Source organism: Colletotrichum acutatum (genome assembly GCF_030867785.1).
Source record: "Colletotrichum acutatum strain CBS 112980 chromosome Unknown BDZ83scaffold_157, whole genome shotgun sequence".
In the NCBI taxonomy this organism is placed as follows: Eukaryota; Fungi; Ascomycota; class Sordariomycetes; order Glomerellales; family Glomerellaceae; genus Colletotrichum; species Colletotrichum acutatum.
Genome location: NW_026849151.1, coordinates 19,793 through 35,669, shown reverse-complemented (window position 1 = coordinate 35,669; position 15,877 = coordinate 19,793). Strand labels below are relative to the sequence as shown.

The window sequence follows — 15,877 nt, the reverse complement described above, 5'->3', positions numbered from 1 at the left end:
CCCGGCTTGTCATGGGTATCATTGTGCCGTGAGTCGGCGGCGGCTGTACCGGCGTTAAACAAATCATCATCATCATCATCATCGGCGGCGGCTGTAGGCTCCCTAAGTAAAGTACATTACTTAGTTTAGGTACTAGGTAGTCATGCAATGTCTCTCGAATAGACTCAATTACCATCTTAGGAGTTATCAACTTGACTCGTTATACCTTGAGGCGTTCTTATTAATCTTGAGGGCGGCGCACCATTATTTTCCTACGTCTTGGGAACAGTTATATTGTTCCAGCAGTACCACGATGCGGGCGCAATCTCCACTCGATGCTGATACTTCCATGGAATCATGCTTTGTTCGAAGTCTCGGTGCTATTGTTGAGATCGAACCCTTTGAGACGGATCGAAGTTTCTTTTATAATTAGGTAAGGTACTTGGATTTAATCAACACTCTGCAGACTCAAAGCCTCAGTTGTCAATATCGCTGTCTCAGAAGCTGAACAAAGATCTTCTCAGGATCGTTCTTGTTACAATACCACTGTCCCGGCACTCATTATCAAGGTGACCGGCTTGGAAACATAGATTAGACCTTTGCCGGGATCTTTAAAAGAGCATGGAAACCACCGTAGTGGTCTATACAACAGAACCCTACCCATAGTACGCATACCATTTCCATGACAACAGCATCCCACACACAGCCGATCCGCCGCAACCTTCCCAGACCCAGAATAGCTCGACTCGAAGAATCCCTGCGAGAGATCTTGCGTCCACCATTCAACATGTGTGACCAACCGTCCGTTGCATTCTATTGCACCCAATGTGGTAAGCCATACGCCTCAGTTTTCCTTCCCGGCAAGTTTGAGCGCTGTCAAAACCCCGAACCTTGCAAGAAGATTATTGAGCTTGATGGGGGCAGCGTTGTTCGGGGCGCCTGCGAAGACTGCACTCGCCATCTTAATGTTATTCGCGCACTCGCTTTGGTTGAATCTGAGCGCTTGAGAAATCAACGTAAATGAGCGGGTTGAAAAGCGTAACGATTTCAGTACTGAGTTATTACGTGAAATTATGTAGTCACTTTAGCTTCGAGGAATCAGACAAGAGTGTTCGAGATCGAAGAATACATCTTTATTGAATAGAAAATAGGTGGCTTGTTTCCATTTTCAGTCCTAGCAGAAGTCCATCTCACATTGATGTTCATGCCACCATTTATTTACAAGTATGCATCGAAAAATTGCGTCGCCTGTGCCTCCTCGTCTTCATCCTACTCCACCTAAGATCCAGTGGATTAAGCAGCAGGCTGACTTGCCGCAAGCGCACCCGAAACTGCAGCCAAGAGTCGCTTATACTCCCCTCTCGGACCACCAAATATCTACGGCCTCTCCTCTTTTGTCGTTGGCGTCCCTCGCCCGACCTGTGCTGCCCGTATCACTAGCATCCGGTCCAGCTCCCTATAGGCAGCCTCTTCAGAGTCACAAAAAAAGGTCATTGTCAACGGTGGCCCAAACAAACTTCCGTAGTCCCGCAAGACAAAGTATTGGAAGACCATGTTGTCATCGGTCTCATAATCAATTTCGTAATCGTGGTCTCCCCAGAAAATCTTGCAGTTCTTCTCAACGCGTTGTTGTATGTTGCTAGCCATCTTAGCGACTACGTAATAGTCAGGACTTGAGTTTCGGGGTGTAGAGAGAATCACCAGTCCAAGACACGATCAAAACCAGGGTACTGATGAACCCTTAGAAGCGAACGTCACTTACAAGTTATGTTCGCACTGATCGAGGATCCGTGAAATTGAATGGCCAAACTACCTTGCTGAGATGAGGTAGGGGCTACACAGAGGATCACAGAGTCTTTGTCGGCTAATCTACGATGTCCAACGGTACAAAAGTGGCTGAGGGAGGAATTGATGGAGACTGAAAAGAGCATCAGAGGTTAAAAGGAAAGTTGATTCTGGGATATTGAGATAGTCATTGGCCAGAGGAAGAGGGGTAATCAGCATCAATTATGTCACATCAGACTGTGTCATAGGCTTCTTTTTGGAACATCCTTCTAATTTGAATTGAGTCAAAATCTGTGCGCCTGCGGGAGGCCGTGAAGCATATTCACAAGCTAAGGCATGCACATGCAAACTTCCTGCATCCATCGATGGCCGAGCCGCCGTCAATGGTAACCACATATTCAATCAACAAGGACATACAGCATGATGTTAAGCGACGGAAAAGGGGGAAGCAAAGCCATCGACTCTTAGCTTGGTCTCAAGTAGTAAGGCAGGCCTGGACCCAGACTGTTCATGGCCAGTAGCAGAGCCTGGTGTTTAACCTGGATCAATGTCGAAGAAATGATACAATTCAATTCACAAAGACTAGGATAATTTCCGATAGGAAATAAACACTAGCTTCAAATATTTATATCCTTTGTTTTCGTGGTACTGTAGGTTTCCACTCTCATCTACAGAAGTAAATGTTTGTTCACCACCGTCAAAGGTTCCTTCCCTAGTAGTACCTCAATGACGTTTCGGATAGCCAGATCCTCAAAACCGATTCTTGTTTCGACAGCTCCACCAGCAGTGTGACATGTCAGACTTACATCCCTCATGGAGACCAGACGTTTGTTTATGTGCGGCTCATCCGAGTGCACATCAAGTCCAGCAGCAAAAAGATGCCCTGACTCTAGTGCATCAGCCAATGCCTCCTCATCCACCAGGTTTCCACGCCCAACATTGACCAATCGAGATCCCGCCTTCATCTTCGCTAAGCGTGAGGCATCCATAAGAGCCTTGCCGCCTTCTGCGCCTCCAGGGGCGGAAATAACCACACAATCTACGACGGCGAGCATAGAGTCCAGGTCCGGGTATCTCACGGCTTTGATAGTGGTTTCCTGCCCCGCTGGCTTGGGGATAGGATCGACATATGTTATTTTCATGCCAAAGGCGGCGTATGCCTTCTGTGCAATACGATAGCCGATGTTTCCGAGGCCAATGATGCCAAGCGTATGTCCTGCAGGGTTGTGTGCTGTCTCGCTATTGTGTCGGTGTGCATCGAGGAACTGATCTGCGTTCCCACTACGTGCGGCTGTATTGGTCCATTGCATGTTGCGGAACACTGATATGATGTGGTAAAGCGCCATGTCTGCCACAGCCTCTGACGATGCTGATGCTCCATTGCAATACAAGATTCCTATTGTCCGTGTCAACAAGATATCTCTAAAATGTTGAGGAAAAGGGCAATGGCGTACCTTTTCCAGCCAAAATATCAACATCTGCCCAGTCATATCCAGCGCCTGCGGAGGCGAAGACTTTGACGGAGGGAGGCAGGAGTGAGATGAGCTCTTTGTCCCAACGGCCCATCTCTCCGCCCGAGTTCCAAAAGGGTCGCAGGATCGCTGAGAAATTTCCCCATTGCTGTTCCCTCAGGGCCTTCAAGAAGGCGTCCCTCTGCCTCTCTTCTATGGGTGGCCTGATGATTGTAGCGATCTCTTCCAACGCCCTGTATCGCTCTGGATTGTATTGTATCGGGTCTCCTATGTGGAGTACGATTGGCTTGACAGCACTAGGCATTTTGTGGTCGCGTTATGCTTCGAAGATCTTCGAAGTTGCTAGGCTGGGAAGAGTCTCAATCTATTTTGCAATATGGCGTGTATCAGTGAAGACACGCCGTGATAAAATGCTGGTCTACGATAAATCCCGACGAGATGGGAATCCAGAGTCCTTAAATCTTGGATCATGTCAAAACATCTGCCCATTCATGTCCTTCTGCCGAAAAGCACGGTATTCGGACAAAGTTCCCGCCATACTCAGCGATATCGGGGACTTCTCCGAGCACATCATGACAGCCCTCGCTTGGTTTCCTTGCATCTTCTCCCCTGCACTTGCGTGCAGCTCAACGTCAGGAATTGTGACGTATTGTGGCAATATCCGACCGCTAGGACCTGCCATGTGAGCTCAGAACCTCAGAATATCCGATTCCCGAGCCGTAGGACCAACCAATGCAGCTAGCTGTGTTCTAGCAGCGCCAACAGATTGTGCTGTACAGTCAAACACACATACATGTAATCAACCCCACGATCCGGGGTTGACGCCAGCGGGTATGGGTATCCGGGGTTGCGGGGAAAGTGGGATCTGGATGCGTACTTGAGTACCTAAATTTACGAGGGTGGAATGCTGACGGATGCCAAAATTCAGACATAAATGTAGGCCCAGATGCCATCATGTAGAGACGAGCTTCCAGCGACTCTGCGAAATGTATCAAAGCTTCGAAGCCTCGTGTAGGCTTGTCTTGCAGGAATATGAGCTCGGTGGTTCGAGTCCAGATGTTATGACAATTGCACTCGTTGCAGGTAACTTCTCCAAGCACCACATGACACATTTGATGCTACCTTCCTTCCAGCATCAACACCCATGTCTCAAAACAGCCAACAAGATTACTTTCCGATGAAGCCCTGTCGATCTATCTGTTCATGGTAGACTAAACTAAGATCATGCGAGAGCCGACCGGTTCGTAATCACGTTCCGACCAACCAATCTACTCGCCTGGCCTTTTTTCGGCACACATCTGACTATTATTACTATGTAACCATAAAAAGTCATATCCGTGAGTAGGGCGCGGACATCGGCAAGCAGTCCGATGGCCTCTCTTCGGTCGGCCTCTAAAAGATATGTAACTACGGCCGAGTCTCATTTCACATCAATACGTCCATCTAAAGTTTGAACGTACAAAAAGTTGTCATTTGCACAACAAAAATGGCGTTGAATGACCTTCGTAAAGACGACACTCCGGGCCTTCATGTGGAAACGCTGGATCATCCACTGAAATCAGACACATCCCGGGATGTACCCATCGAGAACAGGGACCTGAAAGAGCGACGACTTGTGCGGAGGATTGACATTCGGATGTGAGTGGCCCGATGATTTTCCCACCTAATCTGCTGTTCCTGACCGATGCTCAAGGATGCCCTTGATGATGCTACTCTATAAGTTCATCCAGACTCCTCAAAGCGGAGCCCTCACTGACATGATTGTTGAGAAGAACATGTACTCAATTACTTGGACCGCAACAATGTAAAGCAATGTGATGTTCGCTAAACAGAAATCACACTGACGGTGATCAGATCGCGACAGCCCGTCTGGGAAACTTTGAAAAGGACATCGATCTGGTTGGAACCCAGTACAACACCATTATCAGTGTCTTTTTCGTTGGATACATCCTCACCCAGGTTCCCACAAACATGATTCTCAACAAGATGAGACCCAGCATCTTCCTTCCAGTCGTCATGTGCTGTTGGGCTGTTGTCAGTGCCTCCACTGGCGCTGTTCAGAACTACAGGGGAGCTGTAGTTCTCCGGTTTCTCCTGGGCTTTGTCGAGGCACCCTTCTTCCGTTAGTCTCCACTAATTACTGTCATGGACTTGTGGCTAACCACGCTATAGCTGGCGCCTTGTACCTTTTCAGTTCGTGGTACACGAAGAAGGAGCTGGCTGTCCGTATCTCGGTACTATATGCTGCAGGACAAATGGCAGGTGCTTTCGGTGGCCTTCTGGGCAGCGCCATCATGGGAGGCATGGATGGAAAGCTAGGCCTCGCAGATTGGAGATGGCTTTGTGAGTTTTCTCTTTTCACTCAATGCCTGGTGATATTCTGACTTCATCTAAACAGTCATCATCGAGGGAATGATCCCAATTCCGGTCGCCATCGTGACGTATCTCACACTTCCAGATTATCCAGCCACTACCAAATGGCTAACCGACGAGGAGAGAAAGCTTTCTATCCTTCGAATCACCGAAGAAGCAGTCGAAGAAGATAACCGAGAAGAAGCATCAGCGTTGCAGGGTCTGAAGATGACATTTACGGATCCAGCACTCTACATGATCTGGCTCATGCAACTTGGACTCAACACTGCTGCCGCTTTTACCAACTTCTTCCCCACCATTGTAGCGACACTCGGGTACAACCAAAGAAACACATTGCTTCTCTCTGCTCCACCATATGTGTTCGCAGCGATATTGGGCATTACAAACTCTTGGCACAGCGACAAGCATCGTGAGAGATGGCTGCACATCGTGTGGCCGCAGGTCTTTTGCAGCGTCGGCTTCATCATCTCGGCAACTACTCTCAACGTTGCAGCCCGATATACCGCGACGTTCATGATGATGAGCGTGTATGGCTCATTTGGATGTATCTTGTCATGGGTCTCGACAACACTTCCTCGGCCGGCGACTAAACGAGCTGTATCATACGCTGTCGTGAACGCCGGATCTAACCTGGCTTCCATTTATGCAAGCTACTTTTACCCAAAGTCCCATGGCCCACAGTACTGGCAAGCAAACATCATTAATGTGGCCTTCTCTGGAATGTGCATTCTTCTGGCCACTTCGCTGCACTTCTACCTTCGTTGGCGTAACCGTAAGCTCCGCGTTGCCGGAGATGAGGATCTTCAGAGTGAAGGCACACGCTTGGGATCACGGTCGACGAGTTTGGGTGAAAAATGGCAGTGCCACCCTGCCTATCAGTATACATTGTAGGTGAAGCTCAAGATCCCGGAGGAGTCCCGAAGATCACTCATCGGAAACACGAACCTCACCACCAACTCAGCCATGGAGTGGAGCTCAGAGATCCGAGCAAAAAGATGTGTATTTCAATCGATACTGAAAAATGGAAGGGTCCCTGCGTGCTATGACTATCTCACTGTATATTATTTGGGAACTGAACAATAATTCAGAACTTGTCACCTATCTTCCTTCTTCCAACTATGAAGAAATTACTTTTGACGAATCGATATTGATCACTCTTGGAGGCTAATGGGGTGCTCATCAGTACTCCCCAATTGGGATTGATGTGTCCCACATTGAGACCAATATCTGCCTATCGCCCTCCCACGGCTCTCTTCCGTGGGAGACTTGGAAGTTATCGACTAACAAAAGATCTCCCTCTTCAAGAACCAAGCTAATCTCTTCCTTATCAATCACGTCAAGAAGCTTGTCAAGAAGCCTGCGCGGTATCTCAGTATCATCTCCATAGACACTGGGAAGATCTGGCAGCATGTCAGTGAGGTTGCACCATGTAAGCTTTCTGCAAGAACTTACAAGTCATTCCGTCACGGCCGATATGAGGAGGATCGAGAGCACCAATGTCTCGCGTAATACCATGACGCCCGACCAGGCCGTTGAACCAGACTGGTCTGCCACTCTCTGGGAGCCTGCGTATGCCTATAGTTGCGGTTGATGTCAGACGTGAACTTCGTACTCTTCATGCCAAGTGAGGAACATTCCGGGGGCACCTTACCAGGAATATGCTGCGTCAGCTCAAGACTTCCATCCTCGTTCCACTTGAAATCTGACGTTAACTTGCGAACTTGTTTTTCCACCTTTTGTCTCGTTGTTGCTTCGTCGTCTTCTGGAGCAAGTTCCTGTCCGAAACTGTGCTCACCAGCCCAGTTGAATTGATTGACCTTGGCTTCATTCCCGGGGGCACGGAAGACCATCTTCATCCCCAAGCCACGCTTGCTGATCTCTTCCACAAGCTCAGGGATCGCGGCTTGGACCTTTTCGAATACGTTGGCGCTGCTTGCAATAGGTGTCGCGCCACCTACAGCTCCATATCAGTCGGTATGAACGCCCACAGGTATTCGGGTCAACGAAGGGAGGTTAAGCTGCCTCGCAACCTCGCAATATTGGGATGAACTCACCTTTGGGGGCTGTCTTCACACAGTAGAAGTGAATATTTGAAGGGAAGCGTGTGTATCTCGAGTACTGACGATGGTACGTGAGCTGACTTGAGCATATCACCTGAGGCTGGACGGGACGCCCTCACCTCATTGTGTTGGTAGAATCGGGTGCTTGGCGACCCTTCGTTGGCCGTCCAGACATTGTCCGCGAGTGGGGTTCTCTTCCCGGCCAATCCGATTTGAACATGAGGATAGGAACCTCTGCCTTTCTCAGCTGCGCCTACGAGTTTCGAGAAAGTCTCGGCTGAAGCGCTTCCTGCACCACGGACCAAGACGGCACCGTGCTTTTCCAACAGATCTTGAAGTTTTCCGGATTCGCCCAGTGCCCTCAATGCCGCTGCAGACTCGGTGACGGGAGGTGCAGAATTTGGCGTATCATTCGACTTGACTTGTAGGCCGTAGGGCAGGGCATGGCCAAAATAGGTCCTGGCGCCGAGGACCTCGAAGGTTTGGAGTTCGACTGTCATTCTGTTGCTCTCTTCAACTTCCCGTTGTCTTGCTGTACTAACTATAACACAACGTTGTAGCATACTGAAATGCCTGATGAGGCTCTACACTTATGCTGCATCATTATCAGATATCGGATGCATTACGAGCAGTTCGGTCCGTAGTCGGATGTGCTGCGGATCTTTGTTCAGCCTAGACAACGTTACATGTTGGTGCTGTCCAATGGTTTGTCCGCATCGAATGGCGAATCACAGGAGCAAAGCACGACATAATCGGAATATCCCCGACTCCAACAACACCCTTGTGTCGAGTAAGAGCATGTTACCAGAAGCGGGAAAGCGTTCGGTATTGCCTCCCGGGCACCAGGACTATTTTGAAAAAGTCCCCTTTAAAGTATTATCAAGTCCTGAGTAAGTCCGGGAGTTGCGCTCACGTTACCATGTCTTCTGAGTTGGCCGTTGGGGATATTCACACGACATCTTGGGTCCATAATGGCGTGCTTCGCTTCCCGCAGCCGTGCAGACGTAAACGCACGCTCTTAGCTAACATTTTCCAGAATAACGGATACCATCACTGATGCTTGAAAGAGCCTCAAATTCATAAGAGTAAAACTTCTGCATTCACTTGCTCCAAGTCTTGGTGCTGCATTAATCAACCGATCTCCTGTTTGATTCCAAGGTTCGCCTTGGCGTGATTGATACCATGGCGTCCAGACAAGATAGTATACAAGGTCAGCAGAGGTTTCTATCCGCAAGGAGCAAGTTGTATCTAACATCTTCGTCTAGCTACGCCTATCACTCGCTCTCTTAGCGATGGCGGCGAAGATTCAGACAAGGATGTCAAGCTTGGCGTTATCGAAGTCAACGTCCTGCAAGAGCGGACTATTGGACTCTTCGGAGCTGTCTCCTTGATTGTTAATAAGATCATTGGTGCAGGGTACGCCGCAAGACCCGCATCTTGGCATCTCTCCCGTTTCTGACAAGCGCAGCATCTTCTCGACCCCCAGCACTATCTTCAAGCTTTCGGGTAGTGTGGGCATGGCAATGATGTGCTGGGTGATCGGGGCAATCATCTCGACGTGCGGTATCTTCGTTATGCTCGAGTTTGGAAGCGCAATACCCAGATCTGGTGGTATCAAGAACTACCTTGAGCGATCCTTCAGTCCCCGGATTATGCAAACTTGCATCTACGTCTTCTATTGCGTCTTCTTGCGTAAGTGTCCTTGATGCTCCGTTAAGAGCATGTCACGGCCAGTTTAAGGACCTTCCTAACACGCAATATAGAGGTTTCTGCAAGTAACGCCATCACGTTCTCGTCGTACATCCTTGTTGCATCAGGTGCCGACTCGACGACGTGGGAACTCCGTGGAGTTGCGATTGCTGGCGCCGTGTTCTCCGTCGGAATCCACACGGTTGCGCCTCGAACAGGAAGAGCGATCCAGGATTTGCTATCCGCGGTGAAGCTGTTTACGCTGCTCTTTATTGTATGCTGCGGCTTCGCAGCTTTGTCCGGCCATCTCAGGGTGGAAAGCCCTCACAACTTCACCAATGCTTTCGAAGGCACTTCTAACAGCGGGTACAACATCGGATCCGCTATCCTCAACGTCATTTTTTCCTTCCAAGGCTATGATAATGTCAATGCTGTAAGTTTGAGATGAAGCCTGGAGCAGTTGTCACGCTTTACTAACCTGATATGCCCAGGTCTTGTCTGAAGTCCGTAATCCGCAGAAGACTCTGCGAATCGCGCTTCCTCTCTCCATGAGCGTCATCGCAGTGCTCTACCTACTAGCAAATGTCGCATATGCAAGTCAATAATCTCTATCACACTGTTACTCGCTGGCTAACATACACAATTAGTTTGCCGCTGTGCCTAAAGAGGCATTTATTGCGGCAAAGGTTACCGTAGCCGCGACCTTGTTCGAGAACATCTTTGGCCCCTCGGCAGGAGCCAAAGCTCTTCCAGCACTGGTCGCTCTATCGGCACTGGGACATCTCCTGGGTGTTGCATTTACCATTCGTGAGTTTCTCAACCTCAGTCAGCACTGTGAGCTCAATCAACTGACTTCGCCAATCAGCTCGCCTGCTGCAGGAGCTGGCAAAGGACGGCGTGCTCCCCTTTTCCAACCTATTCATGGAGAACAGACCGTTCCGCACTCCTATTTACGCCTTGATTCTGCATCTGGGAGTTACTGTTCTGTTCATTTGTGCACCGCCGGCTGGAGATGCCTTCAACTTCGTCGTGAGCTTGTCTAGCTACCCGACAACAGTCTTGTTGACAGCTATCACCGTTGGCTTGGTTAAGTTGCGTTTCACCGACCGGGAGAACTTCCAATCGCCGCTCCGGGCACCCTGGATTCTGATTGTGATCTATCTTGCGGCGAATATCGTGAGTGTGCCCATGGATTCAAAGACTGTGAAGATTGATCGCTGATACTTGGTAATTAGTTCTTAATCGTGATGCCGTTTGTAAGACCGCCGAATGGTAAAGGCAGTACTTCGCTGCCGTATTGGCTTTCTCCTGTTGTTGCGTTGAGCATCCTGTCTCTTGGCATCATTTATTACGCATTACGTTTTGTGATCGCCCCGAGACTCTTCGGCTATAGACACCAAGAAATTCAGCAAGAGCTCAGTGATGGATCCAAAGTTACTAGATTTCAGAGGATTAAAAGATGAGCAATGGGATATTCCGTCGCCAATCATAGATGAATGTGGTAACAATACTTGATCTATGTTAAACATCATATTCACCCGATCATTGAAGTCGTTGTTGTGCTGTGGATTGTGTTGTGTTGACGATGCGCCACACTCGAGCGAACATACTACAGTAGGGACTTTAGAAAAGGGGTTATGGGGGGCCCCAGCCAAAGCCTTGTGGGGTGCTTGGCATGTCGCGAGCACGCATGCATGTGCTCGTCATTGCGGCAATGTAGTGAAGGATACATGCAAAATGACAGTTGATCAAGCTTAAATCGAGTGATCCCGACAAAAGGTCTCAATGTGAGGCCATCGTCATAGCTCAGAATCGCGGGTAACGACAACAAACCGCCGCTATCCGCTGCATCATCATTCGATCGTGTGTTGTGACGTCTTGAAACACAGCCGCCGGAGTTCACTTAGCGCGGAAGCCAGCGTTGGCGTTGGTTGGTGGAGACTCAGCTTGGAAAATGCGTTGAGTTCATTGATGGAATTTTGGCTGAATGACATCGGCGGACAAGGGTCGCTCTCCCTCTTTACCTTGGCAACCAGATTCTCGCCTTCTCACCAGAAAGAACGCGTCCTGGCGTCGGACTCGAGCGCCCCCAAAGAGCGGTAGCGCGGATGGAGACGGTGTCAAGATCAGGCTAAGCGTCAAGTTGTCAACAGGGTTGTTTGACAGAGAAGGAAATAGGGAAATTGGGATTAGAGATAGAAATCCAGGGACCAGAGATGACATCAACGAGGGTTTTCGGCTATGTGACGAGCTTTCGGGATAAACTTGGGTGGAGCCCACTGGTTTTCGCGGGTGGAATCGGCATTTCCATAGTCCACGATGGAGAAGATCTAGAGATACGGGCTACAGATAGGCTTTGCAAATCGGGTCACGATAATAACTTCGGGTTCCAATGTTGAGGGAGAACACGAAAAGGAGACTTTGAAAGTGAAAGAATGAAAATGTTTCAATCACCAACAAAATGATCCCGGTAAGCCACACTCCCGAAGTTACTTGCCGATTGATGTATCCGCACATGTCATAACCTCACGGTTCTCAACAGCTGCCACCAGCACCGGAAGACATTGCGGTAACGGAGGACTCCGCTGGCCGTCCTCCGTCTGGTCAATGCTTCCACTTAGGGTAGGTTGCTAGTCGGTCTTGTGTGTGGCGAGACGCCGACTGCAAGTGCCGTTAGTAGCGAGCAAGCAAGCAAGTTGCAAACCACACAGGCACAGCATCGGGCACGTGAGGAGTAGCTACCACACCAACAAAAGCCAAAACAAGTCTGCGGGGGCTGTGCTTGGATGGCCCAGGGTCATTAGATGGACGGAGATGCACGAAAGATGCACAAACAAGGGGCTTCCTCAACCACCTCGAGCGTTTCGCAAAGTTCCAGCGAACCAGCAGCAGCCTTCAACACCAAGTTCCCCAGACGTCTTCCAGGAACTCGCCTGGCACTCCAATAGCAATGAGAGTTTTCTCTCCTCGAGGACAACGTATGTAGTACAGCACTGTATCCGTAGCGCTGCAGCAATGATGAGAGAGAGAAGCAAATGTCCCGTCTTGTCCCCAGCGGCATCACGTTACTGCACCCGGGCTGTGCCGATTCCACCCCGCATATCGGTCGACATCACCCCACAATCGACACTCTGGAACGATGTCGACGCCATGCCCAATTGGGGCCGCTGCTGAGCGTGGTGCGATGCTGGTGTCACACTGATTCTCGTTCTGGCCGCGAATCCCGTTTTGCCTCCCTCCCCTGCGGAGATGCCTTGTACCGTACGGTGTACCGCTCAATGCTCATCTCAACCCTGCCTTACGCACTACGCAAGTGCTGTTAGGTACTGTGTGGGCGGGCGGTGCCATGCCATGCTTAGCCCCCCTTGGCCATGGGGGAGGGAACGGCTGGGGGTGACGGGGTTCTCAGACACAAGATTGGCGCGGTGCGAAGTGTCGAGACGGGGTGTTATATGAATACATTGCTTGCCGCTGCCACCTCCTCACCAAGACGCTTGCTTTTGGCCCGAGAGATCTATCTAATCATCCCTTGCGATTGTAACCCACACGTAACCAAGATACAAATACCGATTTCACCCCCATCCCACACACCACTTCTTATTGAGATACCTGCTCCCACAACATACAATGTTCAGACAAGCTTCAAGAAACTTCACAACCAACGCTCGCATGCCGCCGAGCTACTTTTTGCAAACTCCCCGTCGACTCGCCATGAGATGGTACGTCATGATCTTTGATCCCATCCTACCTTAGCCCCCAACCTGGCATCCATTTCCCCTCTTCCCGGCTGCCCCGAATCCTGGGGTAAACACCACCACCGCAACCAAGAGAGTTTGGAACTGACGAATCCGGCATAATAGGGTCCCGCCCACAGTAGCAGTCGTCGCCGTTGGCTACGGCCTCAACGCATACCGAGAAGGCATGGTCGAACGTCGCCAAGCAAAGAACGCCGCGGCGGAGAAGCAGGCAATTGAAGACCGCAAGCGAGCGGCAAAACTCATGGATGCCTACGGCGACCGGTCGAGTCTCGAGGAGCTTGAGAAGGCGATGGCAGTCTACGAATCCCAAAATTAAGGATTCGCCGACCTCGATGTCTCAGTACAATCACTTCAACCTTTCCTTTATCACCACAACATCTTCACAACGTTCGACACCATCGGAGAATGGATCAACCTCAGCATCGGCAACGGCGTTTTACAGCGATCATGGATATTATTAGGCGGGATCACAAGGAAATGTTCTTAACACGTGACGGGCGCTGAAGCTGCACAAACTGACAGCTTGCATTTTCAGGGACGGAGGCATGGCGTTTGGGCAGGCGACTCTACATGGAACGCATCACCATGGTCAAAGTTCGTCATGAACTGGTGTAGATACTAGCTACCAGAGTACATATTGAATGCTCAAAACAACACCTCTACATTCACAATGACTACCAAAATATTCCAATGATGCACCAAAGTATTTCCACGTGCACCTGATCACAGCACAGAGGATCATACCTCAGTACCCCGCACGCGTCCCATGATGGACGGGATCCTCGGTGGCGCTCACAACGTTGAGAACGGCCCCAGTCCGGGGGATATATACCGCCACACCGTCCGTTCCTCTTGATTCGCCGGCGCAAGCCACGTCTGATAACGCGTGTTGCCAAGGCTTTCAGCTGAGCTGGTTGATGCAGACACGAAATACGATGCGAGGCATGCGAGATACGTCAGTCCAGCCTGGTTGACGATGAGCTTCGTTGTTTGCTCTCCTTCTTCAACTTCATATAGAATGTGGTGGTGTTGTAAGATGCCAACATGGACGTGATTTTCTATGCATCGTTGGGAGCGCCTGACTTTCCGTCGGTAAAGAACTCAACGCCAAAGCTGCTTCGCAATATGGGGGGAGGTTCGTCCCGGTGAGTCTGTGACTTGCCCGTGATTGATGAGCCCAAGAAACTGACTTAAGGTAGTCCGTCGCCGCCTCCGCGCGTCCCAAAGACGCTGCCGTCTACCACTATCTGGGTCCAGCATTTACCTCCACTCATATCTGAGACAACCCATCAAGTCATCCTGTCCATCGGGCAGATTCGCAGTCAATACCTAATGGGGGCCATTTCGAGCGTTGACTCCGAGGACCTTAGGTCGCTCATTGAGAGACTCGATGTCTTGATTGAGGATGCTCATCTCTCAGCGAACATTCGGGACTACATCAGACTCTGTACAGAAGAGACTATGCTGCGTTTGCTGACTGACCGTAAACCTATCTCGCAAACGCTGTTTGAAGTCGCCCGTGCCGTGAACCCGTTCCTCGGGTCACAAGGGATTGATGTGGGAAAGTTGAAGGCAGGCTCTATTTCTGCAGGAGATGATAACCTGCCTATTCCTTTTAGGCCGTCTGATACCTGTCTGATTGATGAGTCTGAGAAGGACCTCCTGGTCTTGTTGTATTATTGCGATGTTGCCCTCCTCGAGGGGTCCATCGAGGAGGCGCTGGCTCAGCTGTTGAAAATGGCAAAAAAGTACGGCACCATCAAGGACTTGGATCTTCGCAGAGAATCCCTTTCGGAAACCGAGGTAGGATTAATCCAGCTACATAAAAAATTTCGGCTTACCTGCGTTACAGATTAACATTCACTGGATCTTGTTCTACTTGGAGAATAAGATCTCCCTAGCGATAGCCGCCGGTGGAAGCCCACCCGAGTCTGGAGCCAAGCTCGACTTTGAGAGGAGCACTCGAATGAGTCGATTATTAACGATTGGTGAGATGTTGCTCTCTGAGGGAAGATTGGACCAAGTCTGCTTTCTGTTGATACCTTTGCGGCGATGCATCGCAGGCCAGGACAAACCTTGGTGGCGGTCGAGGACGAGGCGCCTACTTAAAGGTATCAAGAAGACGAGAGCCGGGAGGCAGAAATGGCATATACAGGTTGCGGATAAACATCTACTTTGTATAAAGGGCCTGGAGACTGACAGTGGGAAGTCGTGGGGTTGGCGTGGCTCTTCCACGATCCGGCCCGAGACAATTGAGATGGGGAAGGTAAAGGGCGACTGAAGCGTTGCTGAATTTGCCTTGCGAGAGCAATGGTGCAGAGGCTAATTTCGTGACCGAGAATCTGATGGATATGTAGTACAGGTCTCTAAGGACGTCAAGCTTTTCTTCTATATGAAGCGCTCTGAATCCGTCGGATTGAACGCAAGTAAATGGATGATCGATATCTACCAAGCGCCGTATTCACCTCCGAACACCCGGGGTTTAAGTGGAGATTGGTCCCGATGATGGGGCCGATTCAAGTCTCAAGGATGATCCGGGATAAACCAAAAGCCGTTTGGATTGCCATGGGATTGGTATTTCTTTTGATTCCCGTTCCTTTTGTATCATGGAGCAAAGTCCTCGAGTTTCGTATTTAAAAAGTTCAGTGCCGCGTTGGATCCTGAAGGATTGCCTTCCCTGACCAGCCTCGCGCCAATCTTCGCTGTGTTCACCTAGCACCCGTTAAAGGGGGGGTGGTGCTCAGGAGTGGGACCTTTTCAA

At 50.0% G+C, this 15,877-nt stretch overlaps 7 protein-coding genes across 7 annotated transcripts; 4 read left to right on the top strand and 3 right to left on the bottom strand.

Annotated features, from left to right (window-relative positions):
- Positions 1–1,207: 1,207 nt before the first annotated feature.
- On the bottom strand, positions 1,208–1,556 carry BDZ83DRAFT_639421 (uncharacterized protein). The gene has a single exon (XM_060509423.1). It carries the CDS (start codon positions 1,531–1,533, stop codon positions 1,357–1,359), a length of 177 nt encoding a protein of 58 aa, XP_060359149.1. The 5' UTR covers positions 1,534–1,556; the 3' UTR covers positions 1,208–1,356.
- An 876-nt stretch (positions 1,557–2,432) lies between these two features.
- Positions 2,433–3,628, bottom strand: BDZ83DRAFT_765288 (uncharacterized protein; the record flags this gene model as incomplete). Its single annotated transcript, XM_060515249.1, has 2 exons — positions 3,219–3,628; positions 2,433–3,160 (listed from the first exon to the last, which is right to left on the bottom strand). Exons 1-2 carry the CDS (start codon positions 3,538–3,540, stop codon positions 2,433–2,435), a joined length of 1,050 nt encoding a protein of 349 aa, XP_060359148.1. The 5' UTR covers positions 3,541–3,628.
- Positions 3,629–4,722: 1,094 nt separating this feature from the next.
- Positions 4,723–6,584, top strand: BDZ83DRAFT_796885 (major facilitator superfamily domain-containing protein; the record flags this gene model as incomplete). Its single annotated transcript, XM_060515879.1, has 5 exons — positions 4,723–4,874; positions 4,930–5,013; positions 5,069–5,358; positions 5,409–5,579; positions 5,635–6,584. 5 exons carry the CDS (start codon positions 4,723–4,725, stop codon positions 6,498–6,500), a joined length of 1,563 nt encoding a protein of 520 aa, XP_060359147.1. The 3' UTR covers positions 6,501–6,584.
- Positions 6,585–6,788: 204 nt separating this feature from the next.
- On the bottom strand, positions 6,789–8,169 carry BDZ83DRAFT_723816 (uncharacterized protein; the record flags this gene model as incomplete). The annotated part of the gene is made up of 5 exons (XM_060512603.1): positions 6,789–7,009; positions 7,062–7,184; positions 7,261–7,563; positions 7,664–7,727; positions 7,789–8,169. The coding sequence occupies 5 exons, from the start codon at positions 8,167–8,169 to the stop codon at positions 6,789–6,791; spliced, it is 1,092 nt and encodes a 363-aa protein (XP_060359146.1).
- Positions 8,113–10,821, top strand: BDZ83DRAFT_723815 (amino acid transporter; the record flags this gene model as incomplete). The annotated part of the gene is made up of 8 exons (XM_060512602.1): positions 8,113–8,125; positions 8,935–9,085; positions 9,138–9,361; positions 9,433–9,791; positions 9,850–9,942; positions 10,006–10,165; positions 10,224–10,534; positions 10,594–10,821. The coding sequence occupies 8 exons, from the start codon at positions 8,113–8,115 to the stop codon at positions 10,819–10,821; spliced, it is 1,539 nt and encodes a 512-aa protein (XP_060359145.1).
- Positions 10,822–12,985: 2,164 nt separating this feature from the next.
- BDZ83DRAFT_723814 (uncharacterized protein) lies at positions 12,986–13,432 on the top strand (the record flags this gene model as incomplete). Its single annotated transcript, XM_060512601.1, has 2 exons — positions 12,986–13,077; positions 13,219–13,432. The coding sequence occupies 2 exons, from the start codon at positions 12,986–12,988 to the stop codon at positions 13,430–13,432; spliced, it is 306 nt and encodes a 101-aa protein (XP_060359144.1).
- A 728-nt stretch (positions 13,433–14,160) lies between these two features.
- On the top strand, positions 14,161–15,397 carry BDZ83DRAFT_723813 (uncharacterized protein; the record flags this gene model as incomplete). The annotated part of the gene is made up of 3 exons (XM_060512600.1): positions 14,161–14,261; positions 14,316–14,919; positions 14,969–15,397. 3 exons carry the CDS (start codon positions 14,161–14,163, stop codon positions 15,395–15,397), a joined length of 1,134 nt encoding a protein of 377 aa, XP_060359143.1.
- Between the last annotated feature and the right edge of the window lie 480 nt (positions 15,398–15,877).

Excerpts from the sequence above, each read along its gene's own strand:
- BDZ83DRAFT_639421 (XM_060509423.1), bottom strand. The coding sequence starts at position 1,533 with ATGGTCTTCCAATACTTTGTCTTGCGGGACTACGGAAGTTTGTTTGGG.